Source organism: Saimiri boliviensis, chromosome 3, assembly GCF_048565385.1.
Source record: "Saimiri boliviensis isolate mSaiBol1 chromosome 3, mSaiBol1.pri, whole genome shotgun sequence".
Lineage (NCBI taxonomy): Eukaryota > Metazoa > Chordata > Mammalia > Primates > Cebidae > Saimiri > Saimiri boliviensis.
The window spans coordinates 62,643,586-62,656,785 of record NC_133451.1 but is presented as its reverse complement, the minus strand read 5'-3'; the positions used below and the strand labels follow the sequence as shown (position 1 = coordinate 62,656,785).

Here is a 13,200-nt window from a genome sequence, read left to right as displayed (position 1 = left end):
GAATGTTCAAAACTTGCTCAAAAATGCAAAGTATATCATTATAAACTGATACCATTTCAGATGATGCTGAAAATGCATTGTTTATAAAGAAGTTCAGTTTATTATAAATAGATATAATAAATAATTATATATTATGGATTATTATAAATAATCTACAGTATTGGCATTTTTGTGCTTTGTTAATTTTGAAAATGCATTTATGGTCAAAAACACACTAATAAAAACACTTTAAAGCATTAAAAAAACAAAACAGGCTTTGCCTCCTGTGTGGTGATGCCATAGTAATATCCATATCTTTTCATAGATAAAAGTTATAATTTGTTTGACTCATTTTAAAATACAGGTCAAATCCATGAAGCTGACAATAAATAAGGCAGCTTATAATCTCTGTGCAGTCCTGATGGAGTTTTAGAACTACAGTTAGTTTGTAATGTTAGAATAATATTAGACCAAAATTTTTGCCAGTAGTTAACCATCTCTCAGTGAAATCCATGTGATTCAACAACAATATGAGGAACAAAAATATTTTAATAGGAATCTACTGTTTCCACTGAATAAACTTATTTCTTTGTTAATGTATTTATTTGACAGAGAAGGGAAGTATGCAAGGCATTTTTTTCATGCAATTATGAAAATGAAAAATAAATTGGAAAGCTAAAATCATAGCTATTAGAGCTGGGAGAGACCTAAGAGATTATCTACATCAACCTCCTCTTTTGACTGATGTGAAATCAAGGCCAAGAGAATTTCTGCAAGGTTATACAGTGGGTTTTAGACAACGGAGGAACGGAATCTAGGAGCCCTAATATCCACTCCAGTGTTTTCTTCAGTATTTTAACCTGAGTTATGCAGGTGCAGTAACCAGGAACATTGCAGACCTATGAGTCACTAAAGTTAAATGACTACTACCAAACTAGTTTATCCTGGTATTTATAAATATGTAAACCAAACAGCATTTCCAATAATTATTGTAGCTTTAGCAGTGAAACTGGGAAATCCCCCTTTCACTTCTGAGTTCCAGAAGTAACACAAGGGATTTTTTCCAACATCAGCTGTGATCTTTTCTACGTGACAAAAACTAGCCCCAATTTCTATCATATTCTAAGTCTTTTTCTCAATATACCTAAATATAATATTAGCAATTGCAGTTCTATTCCTTCTAGTAGGAGGTTGAGGAGGATACAATCAAACGCAACAAAAAATTCTAGCCTATTGATCAATTGCCCACTTAGGTTGAATAATCACAATTTTAATTTACAGCCCCACCATCATTACCAAATCTAATAATTTACCTAATATTAACAATAACCATATTTATACTATTAGTGCAAATATAAGTAACACAACATTATCACTATCCTATATGTGAAATAAATTACCATTACTAATAGCTATAATCCTTGTTACTCTACTATCTCTAGGAGAAATGTCCTGCTAACAGGATTTTTACCCAAATGAGCTATTATTCAAGAAATAACAAAAAAATAATAGCCTCATCATACCTACATTCATGACTATCATAGCTCTTCTCAACCTGTATTTTGATATATGTCTAATTTATTCCACATCACTAATGATGTTCCCAACATAAAAATAAAATTGCAATTTTAAAGCATAAAACAAACCCTCCTCCTACCACCATTCATTATTACCTCAGCTCTATTCCTGCCAATCTCACCAGTAGTTTTAATATTAAACTAGAAATTTAGGTTAAGTCAGACCAAGAATTCTCAAAGCCCTAAGTACATTATACTTAATTTCTGTAATTCAGGAATAAGAATTGCAAGATCTTATCTCACGTCAATTGGATGCAAAAAAAAAAAAAAAAAAAAAAAAAAAAAGTGAAGTAAGCTAAACCTACATGGTGTTCTGCAAAGTATGTTGTTGGATCAAACCGGTTTTATGATTAAGACAACAACCCACTTAAAACTGTTAAACTATACCTAAGGAAACAAGATGAATTGAGTGTAGGCAGAGCTACTAAGCTAGTTAAATAGGCAGATCATAATACTCCATGAGAAGTTTCCCCCCAGATTCATACCTTAGTCCATCCTTTTCTCTCTCTACATATAATTATGAAGTAATTTAAAGCCTTAATATGACAGAAATAAAATATCCACATCATATTTTAAAATAAGGGATCAAAAGATTTCAAGCCTTATTAAAACACCAAATACTAGTTTTACTCTTTACTTTATGAAATTCCTTATTAGAATATCTGTTTTATAAAAAAAAAAACATAGAAGCCCACTAAAATGCAAAAAAAAAAAAACAAGTTTTTATTAAGCCACTTTTGTAAATGCTTACAGTTAACATTCTTTTACAGGTTTCAATATATTCCTTGCTTTAAAGTTTTAACTATGACTAATAAGAAATGAGGAAAATGGCCAGTAATTTCAGTACTTTGGGAGGCTCAGGTTGGCGGATCACTTGAGGCTAGGAGCTTGAGACCAGCCTGGCCAACAGGGTAAAAATAGAAAAATTAGCGGGGTGTGGTGGTGCACACCTATAGTCCCAGATACTTGGGAGGCTGAGGCAGGAGAATCACTTGAACCCAGGAGGTGAAGTTTGCAGGGAAATGAGATCACACCATTGTACTCCAACCTGGGTGGCACAGCAAGATTTCATCTGCCCCCTCAAAAAGAAAAGATATGAGGAAAATGAAATTATGTCACACAATTAAAAAAGAGAAATATGCCTTTGTTTCTACTGTCTTCAAGCTGTCAAACGGAGCATTAACTTACCTGCTTTATGATGTTGTTGTGAGTCTTTTGTGTTGAATAATAAAAGTCAGAGAATGTTTAAAACCTTCTTTACTGCTTTCAGCACTGACAATGCCACACATTTGTTAAGATTGTAAAGAAGTTTTTATATAGTGTTAGCACTTTTATCATCAATCGTTTTATTTTGTTATTTTGCAAATACTGCTGTTCCTTCAAATTATGTTTAGCATTTTCTGATGAGAAACATACCATACAGCTTGTGCAGTTAAAATTAATTTATTGAAAAAAGAAAAATACCAGCTGAATCAAATTCATTATTGTTCACTTGATAGCTTTAAGAACAAATATAATCCGACTTCATTTTATTTAATGAATAGTATAGCATGTCCAAGAACTCTATAATCAATCTACTTGGAACATTTTTAATGCTGTTATGTAGCTCACGATGGAAAATACAAAGAAAAAAAATCTACTTAGGGTCAGCATTTAACAAAGTAATGTTTTAATTTATGTCCTAGTCCATTTTATGTTGCTTTAGCAGAATACTTGAGTGAGTAATTTACAAAGAAGATAGGTTATTTAGCTCACAGTTCTGCATGCTAGAACATTCAAGGGGCATGACTTCAGCATCTGCTTCACTTCTGGTGAGGGATTTTGTGCTCAGTCAAAACATGGTAGATAGTTAAAGGGGAAGATGACAAGTACGAAGAAGGACCAGACAGGAGGAGGAAACTCACATTCTAACAACCTGCTCTTATGGGAACTATTCCATTCCTGCAAGAACTAATCTAGTTTCTCAAGAGTGAGAACTCCTTTGTTACTGAGAGAACACCACTAAGCCATTCCTGAGGAATCAGCCTCCATGATCCAAATGTTTCCCACTAGGACCAATTTCCCAACATTGCTACATTAGGGATCAGATTTCAACATGTGTTTTGGTGGGGATAAAACATATGGACCCTAGTAGTCTATATTCTCTGAATTATTAATGTTTCTTTGCATTGCATAATTATGAAATAGTATGCTAACCCACTGTGATAGGTTTTCTGTGAAGTTACATTTTTATATATTTTCTTCCATCGTCAGAACTCGTGTGTCCCCAACTGTTAAAGTGTAGCCTTGGAGATAAGGAGATTATCCTACTTGATCTGCCTTCTCTTTTGATTTCCAAACCTTGATACTCTCCATAAAAGATGCTCATAAGCCTCTCTTTTAATTATTTCCAGGAGAAATTTTATAAACACATAAGATTGCCATCCTAGTGGTTTTAATAACTACCTTTGTCTGTATTAAAATCAAGTACCTTCTGCTGAACCTTAAAAATGTATCATTCTGTTTAGATCCATGTAGTGACTCCTAAATTCTTGGGACAATTTTTAAAACCATTAGTGTTTGTCTTATATTAGTAATCTTTAGGAAAAGTGGATTTGAAAGTTAAACGAACAGGCTAGAATTCACTATGAGAAAAAGGGGAATTTAAAAGAGAGAAGAAATAAACAGAAGAATAAAGAAGCTATTGGGAAGACAAATACTAAACCACAGTTACGTGATGAAAAGATTCATAGAAGAAAAAATAGCTGGAATTCAGAACAAAGGTTACTTTTTGAGAAGTAAAGAAAATGGATTATTTACTACCTTGGAAAAAAATTAAAGGACATTATGATACATACTTACTGAAGGGGGAGAGTACACAATTGTACCAACTTAACACAACTATTTTTACTTTTTATTTTCTAATGTTGTATGTATAAATGAATATATTTCACAAATTTACATAATAGCATTATAAAAGTATGTATTTCTCCACTTTAAATTATGTATTTTATGATCATGTTTTTGATACAATCATCAGTTTGATGTCTACAATACATCAAATAGCTAAGCCACAGAAACCTAGCCCAGAACATTAGGATAGTCTGTTGTCAATTAAATTTTATTACAGGATCAGGAACCATAAGTATGGCACCCTGCTCTTCCCCACTTCATGCACCGATAAACACCCTGTGACCATGTGTCCTTGCCCCTGTTTTGCTCCTTGCCAATAATGTGTGTGATTTTTCCCCTTTACCCCATACCACACTCTCCTCCACTGGTTTAATATCTCTTTAGCACCCTCTTTCCCAGCTGGTTTCAGTGAGTCCTCCTTGTCCCTTTCATTAAAATGCTCCTGTGCCTTCGGCCTCTTCACAGAATGCTTCTGCATCATCTTACTGAAATCCGGATGTCACTATCTAAAACATCACTTTGTTTCAGACAGCCCAAGTGATTCTTCTTCTCTCTGGCTTTGATACTAAGTCAGAATTCTTCCAACTCCCAACTACAAGTTGTGTATTCTTGTGTATTCAAATACTTGTGTATTCTTCCAACAATTTTTGCTGCACACTACTTGATATTCATGCCTCTAGCTATACCACACATTGCCACTCCTAATTATGGTCAGCCTGTTGCTCACTCCCCACATTTGTTCAGGTACTAGGCACCTGAGTCAACACAGACCTCTCCACCCAACTCATCTCTTCATTGTGGTCAATTTCAAAATAAAAGTTGACGACCCACACCTATCCTTAATTCTTTGAGCTCATAAATTCAAATGACGTTAACCTCTGTTTCTGATTTATTAAATGTCTCAGTCTCCATAGTCTCATAGTATGTCTAACTCTTAAAAACCATACTTTCATACAAACCTGTGGAACTTCATTTTACATGTCATAAACTGGTTTTCTATCACTCTAATGGTCAGTTTGCTAGTCCTTAGCTTGAAGGCTACCAATCCAATAAACACTCAGCCCTAATTCTCAAAATTCAGGCTACCAAACCAACAAAGTCTCAGCCCTACTAGGTCTTCTTCTGTGCCTAGATGAAGTGAGCAAAGTTAGGGAAAATTCATTCAACCATACACCATTAGTAATTTGAACTACCTCATTTCAGTTGTACTGTCGATAACACCAGATAATTATTTTTCTTTTAAAAACACTTTTCTGCCATGTTGTTCCAACAGGGTAACACTCACCCCAGCACTAGCACTTAGCCCATGCTCTCTCCACTCACCTTGGTGCTAATCATACTAAGAACAGAAGAGATTATTTGAAATCCCCCAACTCAACAACTCACTTTCACACTACTGTTTGTATTATCTCTTCCTGCATTAGTGTGCTAAGGAGAATGGCCTCCAGCTCCATCCATGTTCCCACAAAAGACATGATCTCATTTTTTATGGCTGTGTAATATTCCTTGGTGTATATATACCACATTTTCTTTATGCAGTCTGTCATTGATGGGAATTTAGGTTGATTCTATGTCTTTGCTATTGTGAATAGTTCTGTAGTGAACATTTGTGTGCTGTGTCTTTATGGTAGAATGCTTTCTATTCTTCTGGGTATATACCCAGTAATGGGATTGTCAACACCTCTTATTGCATCCTCACATGATGGATGGGGTAAGACAGAGTTCTAGAGCCTCTTTTATAAAGGGCTCCACCCTCGTGATCTATTCACCTCCCAAAGCCCACCTCCCAGTAACATCACTTTTGTGATTTGATTTTCAACATATGAGTTTGGGAGCAGCGGAAGACGAACAATCAGACTATAGCAGTTATTAATTAGTTGACCTTGAGTTAATCAAAAGGAATGTTACCCAGGTGAGCCTAATCCAATACATTAGCATGAAACACATTTAGAAGTAGATAATTTTCTCTTCCTAGTAGCAGAAAAGTCAGAGATTTGGTGTCCAGCATCCTCTAGAAGTTGAGAGCAGTCCTGACTCACGGTGACCAAGAAAAAAGGGACCTTCATCCTTTCTGCAAGGAACTGTATTCTGTCAACAGCCTGAATGAGCTTGGAAGTACAATTCTTCATCATTGACTCCAGATTAAAGCCTAGATGGACACATACCTTACTTTTGCCATTTGTGTCTCTGAACAGAGAACAAAGTTGAGTTTGCCTGGACTTCTTAACTACAGGATAGAAATGGATAGCAAGATGCATTTTAAATGGTTAAGTGTACGGTAATTTGTTACACAGTAAAGAAAATTGATAAAGGTTTATAATTATGTACTTATTAATCATTGGAACATTTTTCTATATGTTCATTTATTAATTGTAATTAAGGTATGTTTCTAATCTACTAAAAACTTTTTTTCAAAATGGAGAGGCTGAAAAATAAAAGAGAATGTCAATTGTCACATTGACAAAATAAAGATTCATTAAGTATTGAATGCCACAGTGTTTACTGAGATGCTGGTAAGTGCATATAAAGACATCACAGTTTTGCACCTCAAATCATTCATATCCAACAGTAGAAATGGGTCTATAAATCTGAAATAAGCAAAACTAAAACTAGAAGCCTACTCGAGGGGAAAGTGTCGGTATAGGGTTGTTCAGACAGTGTGGGAACTGGGGAAATTAGTGGAAATAATCCTGCAGAAATTAACCTTTGAGTGTAGGCTTTCAGAGTCCATGGACCCTGCGTAGACAGGTTCTAACTAAATGTTAGAACCTATAGTGAGGGGGATTTTGAATTGAGAACTGTAATAGAAAGGAGGGAAAAAACATTTTAGGAACATGGGTTAAAGTCTCAATGCAGGTGAAAAAGCCTAGATTGAGAACAAGAACAATAAAAAATTCAGGTAAGTCAAAGAAGGCAATGATGGTGCAGCTAATAGGTTGGTGCAAAAGTAATTGCTGTTTTCACCATTTTAAAAAAGCATTCCACAATTACTTGTGCACCAACCTAATAAACTGTAAGCACACAGAGGGATGATGATCAGCTGGTGAAGCCCTTTGAAAGGTAATTGGTACAAAATATATTTTAGTTTTTCTACCTTAAAGCCAACTTCTCCTTAAGAATAGACACAAATGAATTACTGGGCCAGATATGGTAAGTGCAAGTATCACTGGCCGAAGAAAAGCATATCAAGGGCCATAGAATATTTCATGAAAACCTCTGGTGCATTGCAGGCTTGCCTCTGAAAGAGATGAATGGCAGGGCTGGAGACCAGACTTGTACTGACTCAGAATGAAGAGCGCCACCTCTTGAAAGACAAATACAAAACTTCTCAAGGTATGAGAAGGTGTTGCTTAGGTTTGAAACTTCGATATTGTTTCCCACTTAATTTTAATTAGCCAGAACGAGGAAATTCTTACTTCCTGCAGCAAAGATTTAACCAAGTGATTCTTCACCTCAATACTGGTTAAAGTTTACTCATCCCAACTTGTTAAACTAGTTTCTTTTAAATCCTTAAGTATTCTTACTTTAGTCAGCTTACAAGTCAGAAAGAATGCCGAAGATACTGTTCATTTGACCAGAAATCACAAAGCAGCACAGACGTAGAAGAGTTTGTATTCTCAAGGTGTATGATGAATTGGTAAGTTTAGTTGTATTTCATGTTTGAAAGCTTTGTTTCATATTTGTGGTTTCTCCAAAGCAAATTGGAAATTATTCCAATTGGGAATCTAATAATTCTTTCCTCTTTACTTTTGTTGGAAAACAAAGTAATGTTACTCTTTATTTTGGGAAACCAGGCTAATAATTTTATAGTTAGCATTTGAAAAGTAACACATTGAATTTTAATTGAAAAGTTTAATGTAAGGATGAGATGATCACAGAGAGAGGGAGGGAAAATAGAGAGCCTGAGGTGACTGGTATAAATTAGGAGGAATAGAATGGAGCAAGGAATAGGAAGTATTGTGTTTTAATCCTCATTCCGCAATTTATAAATATAACTAAAACTTCAAAAAATACAAATTTTAATACTCTGAGAAATTATCTGCCTTTTGAAATAAAAATTTAAAAAACAATATAAGAATAACTTATACATAAAAATATAAAGAGTGAAAAGCAAATAGAGGATCTTAATTTTTCTGTATTTTAATAGATTTGGAAGGAAGTTTATAGAAAATAAACCTTTATTATTTATTTACTTAAGACAAGGTCTTGCTCTCTTGCCCATGCTGGAGTGCAGTGGCATGATCATGGCTCACTGAAGCCTTGACCTCCCAGGCTCAAGCAATGGTACCATCTCAGCCTTCATGTAATTGGGACGATAGGCGTGCACCACCACACAAGGCTAATTTTTAAATTTTTTGTAGAGATGAGGGTCTCCTTATTTTGAGACCAGTTTGGTCTCGAACTCCTGGGCTTAAGTGATCCTCCTGCCTCGGCTTTCTGAAGTTTGGGATTACACTTCATTAAACATTAATTTTTCATCTACAAATATGAGGTCAATTAATACAAATTACTCAAGATAATGTGGAAATTATCAATATCTTTTCTAGTGGTGCTTAACCAGGTTAGCGCTTTTTTTCCATTGAGAATAAGATATTTGTACATATAAAATTCAGTTAAATGTATGGATCTCTAGATACAGTCCTCCTAACAGTTTTAACTCTGTACGACCATTAAAAATGTTCCCCTTTTCACCTGCTCATCTTAAAGCCACAAGTTAAGATTTAGTTATTAAAAACAAATAACCAAAACACACACTTTCCACACTTAACACATTAGGATTTACTTTTAAAATGGACAGTAATTAAAACAATTATTATTATTATTATTATTATTATTTTACTTAACATGATCTCTAATCTGTAGGGGAAAAGCTGATGATGTCATACTAATAAAAATAATTTAATCTTTCTTATCTCTTTAATAGCTTTAATAGTCATGCTTTGATTCAAGTCCTATTATGTGCCAGGCACTATTCTTGCCACTGTGGTGATAGGTAGGGGGATAGACGGCATGGGAGTGAAAAACATACAGTTCTTTGAGGGTTATGTGAATGTCAATTCTGTAGTATAGCTAGTTAAAGGAGAAAGAGACATACCAGAAAGGTAAAGAAACAAATGAAAGTTACATAAATAGAAAAGACAGGAAAAGTGGAGTGAAATAAAAATCTGGGAAAAGCAAAAGATTGCAACTAGTTAATAGTTCAAAAATCCATTTAAGCTTCTACGTTTCTGTTACCTTTCAAGATTTTTAAAGTTATCTTCTTCTGGTCCTAAGTCTTTTTAAAGACTGCACTCTCCTTCTCTATTCAGATAAATCAGTATAACTACTTTATATCTTTTTTAAAGATGCTTGGTTTGGTTTTCTTTGGTTTTATGGCTCAGAGGATTATGACGGGTGAGAGTAGTGGTATGGGTAGAGGAAACATTGTTGAAAAGCCATCTCTACTCTTACCATTGATAATCAATGCCTCAGTGTAAATCGCTCTCAGAGGGTTTTCTCCATTTGGAATACACAAACATCTTTGTTAGTTTTTGTTATCTCTGAGTAATGTGAAAAAGAATATTTTATTCTTTGTTATACATTTCAGTACTTAGTAGAATGCTTGGCTCCTATATGTTAGTTGAAGCATTTAATTATTCTTCAAATTTATTTGACACCATCTAATTTCCAGCCAACAACTTACCAGATCCTGGTTGTCTGGGTCTTCTCCACGTGACTCAAATAGTTTTCAATACCATCTTCAAAGACTGTTTTTTACACAGAAATATTTCACTTTTCTAGTAAGCCACTCTGTATTTAAATATAGTGATGTATATGAGTACACTTACAGTACTTAATATTTAGTCCTTATTTACATTACACTTAATACATAGTATTTAGTCATTATTTTTTTCTACAAATGAGTAATTATGGAATAGATTCCTCAGATTAGGTCCTACAATGAGGTCCTAGTAATTTTACATTTCTCTTTGCCTTACACAGAAATATTTTAGAGTCTTTTTTCATGCAGTAACATCTATCAGTGAATTTTAGGTTATTTCCCACATCAACTACTAAAGTCAAGTTTTTATTTTATGATAGTGAGAATAAAATAACTTTGCCAATTGAAAACATATAAATGTGGAAAACAGAGTCTATTGGTTGTAATTTAGCAACCAAATTTGTCATTTAAATGAGAGACTACCTTCATCTTCTGTGATAGTGTTTTGAGCTCTGGAATTTTAGCACTGTTAGTGTAGGCCTAGAACTATATGCCAGAGAGAGAGAGAGAGAGAGAGAGAGAGAGAGAGACAGATTGTCCTAAAATGGAATAAGAATTATTCATAACTCTGAAGCAGCACAATTCTAAGTTTAAAAATGCAATGAAAGTTTTTTCAGAACATATACATATACATATATGTATATACACACACACACACACACACACATATATCATTTAGATTTTCTTTTTTCTTCATACATACTTTTAAATAAGGCCTAACAAAACAGAAATCTATCTGTATTAATCTAATGTTAAGTATTTTTACAGGAAACTGTTATGATATTTAAACATATTATTTTTAAATTTTTGCATCCTGGTAAAATGGACACACATAGAAGTCAGTATTTCACTTATGAATGTTCCGCAAACATTATCTGTAATAATGTCCATTATCATGCCTAAGTTCTGGCTAATGTCTGTGCACATTCAAAATTGTTCCCTAAAGATCAATTTTTTGGCACAAAGACTTTTACCATTCTTGAAATGCCATTCCCTAGCTAACAAAATATATCCTCAATTTATTTTCTCACTAACTATTCTCTATACTCCTGGATAATTGGAATAAGGGTTTTTCATTCTCCTATACTTCAAGGTACCTCAGAATTGAAGACTTAGTCTTTCTCCTCTATATCATCTTGGATCATGACTCTTCACACCCTTGTACAACTGCCTTGTTTTGTTGAGGTTTATGCAATTCTGCTAGCCACCCTCTTTCTGTCCTCCTTACTGTCCCATGAACCCCAAAGTTATGCTTTCCATTTATGGAAGACTCTGACATTTGCTTATCTATTTCCTTTTCCACTTACCCTAGGTAGCATCAGTGCTTTTGCGGTTGACCTTCAACATCCTAGTCATTCATTTCCTTGAGCTTCATATCTCTGTAATTTTCTCTTCCAGTAATACTCTTCTGTGTACATCCTGGACTTTGTGATGATTTGGAATTACTCTATCTGAATCATAACTTTGGACTTTATCAGTATTCTAACCTTCCTTTGTAGCAATCTTAGTTACTTACAATCCATCAATATTTTTTATTTATTTATTTATTTTACTCATCTACTGCATGTGCAGTAGATGCACTCTCACTGCATGTGCATGCGTGGACACGTCATGCATGCATACACACACACACACACACACACACACACACCTTTGCTTTTCTTGTGATCCTTAGGGTAATGATTTAAACAAAAAATTTAACTATGTCTTGAACTCCACTAAATTCTCTTTCCCTATATCTCTTTTATTGTTCATACTGGCTAAAATATAGGGAAGATATAACTATCTGAAAAAAGGTTAACCTCTGCCCAGACCACTGAGGAATGCTACAGAAACATAGCATTTGTGTAGCATTGTGTGGCATATGCTACACAAATGTTGAGGACGTGCCTCTGCACATAAGTCCTCAATTCCGCTCACCATTCCTGCTACATTCTTTTAATCTGTTTTCCACAATGACTATTCTAGTTTATTCAGTTTCCTCAAATTTTCAGTTCTCATCACCTGACATCTTATCTTTCTTCTACTTCAAAGAGAAAATGTGATTTATGAATTAGATGACATTTCCTTCAACTTCCTGATATTGAGCCAACAGACCTACCTGCATCCATTCATGTCATCAAGAGGAAGCCTACACTGTGTCCAAGTTTCCAGTCTGTTATATTGAACCATATGAAAATGTCAGGGTATGACAACTTTTGACCTATGTGAAAGGCAATTTCATTTGGATGAACCTAATAGTTTAGAATCCATGATTATTCACATATTACGTGAGTCCAGTTCCTCTTCCAACTTCAGGCAATAATATAATGGTTAGTTTATGCCATTTTAAGTATACTTAAAACTGCCCCATCCACAAGAAAACAAAAATTCTCCATCAACTCCACATACCTTAATGACTTGTCTCTCTCTTCTCATTCATAAACTCATGAAAAAATTGTTAATACTCACTTTTTCCATTCACTCACTTCCAATATTTTCTCCAACCCACATACATGTGATTTTATGATTCCACTACTCTGTTTCTTTTCCTATCATGATCACTGATTATTCCCTATTGCTTAATTCAATCGATATTCTACATTTTTATCATGTTACCCTTTATCCTTTGTTATTGTATCAAACTTCTTCTTATCTTCTCTAATTTTCTCCGGTTTTTCAGCCATTCCTAAAAAACCAATAGGTCAAAAGATTTTTTTTTAAGTGAATCGACCAAAAGGGAACTGATACACATGGTGAGAATGTAAATATCTACAGCCATTATGGAAAATAGTATGAAGATTTCTTAAAAAAAAAAAAACTAAAAAATAGAACCACCATATGATCCATCAATTCCACTACTGACTGTATAGCAAGGGAGAGCATCATGTTGTAAACAATAAAAAATCTGCAATGTTACTGCCAATTTAAAAATAAATAAATGGACAAATAGGAAAGATAAATTAATTCTAAATAGGACAGAAAATAAGCACTTCAAATATAGCACTTGTG

General features: G+C 34.1%; 1 protein-coding gene across 1 annotated transcript in view; it reads left to right on the top strand.

Annotated features, from left to right (window-relative positions):
* Positions 1-6,601: 6,601 nt before the first annotated feature.
* Positions 6,602-13,200, top strand: part of LOC101043451 (transmembrane protease serine 11G-like) — a 34,144-nt gene continuing 27,545 nt past the window's right edge. Inside the window, exons 1-2 of the mRNA XM_074395659.1 lie at positions 6,602-6,726; positions 7,978-8,085. Of these exons, the coding sequence (XP_074251760.1) occupies positions 6,602-6,726; positions 7,978-8,085 (233 nt within the window). The remainder of the gene's footprint in view (positions 6,727-7,977; positions 8,086-13,200) is intronic.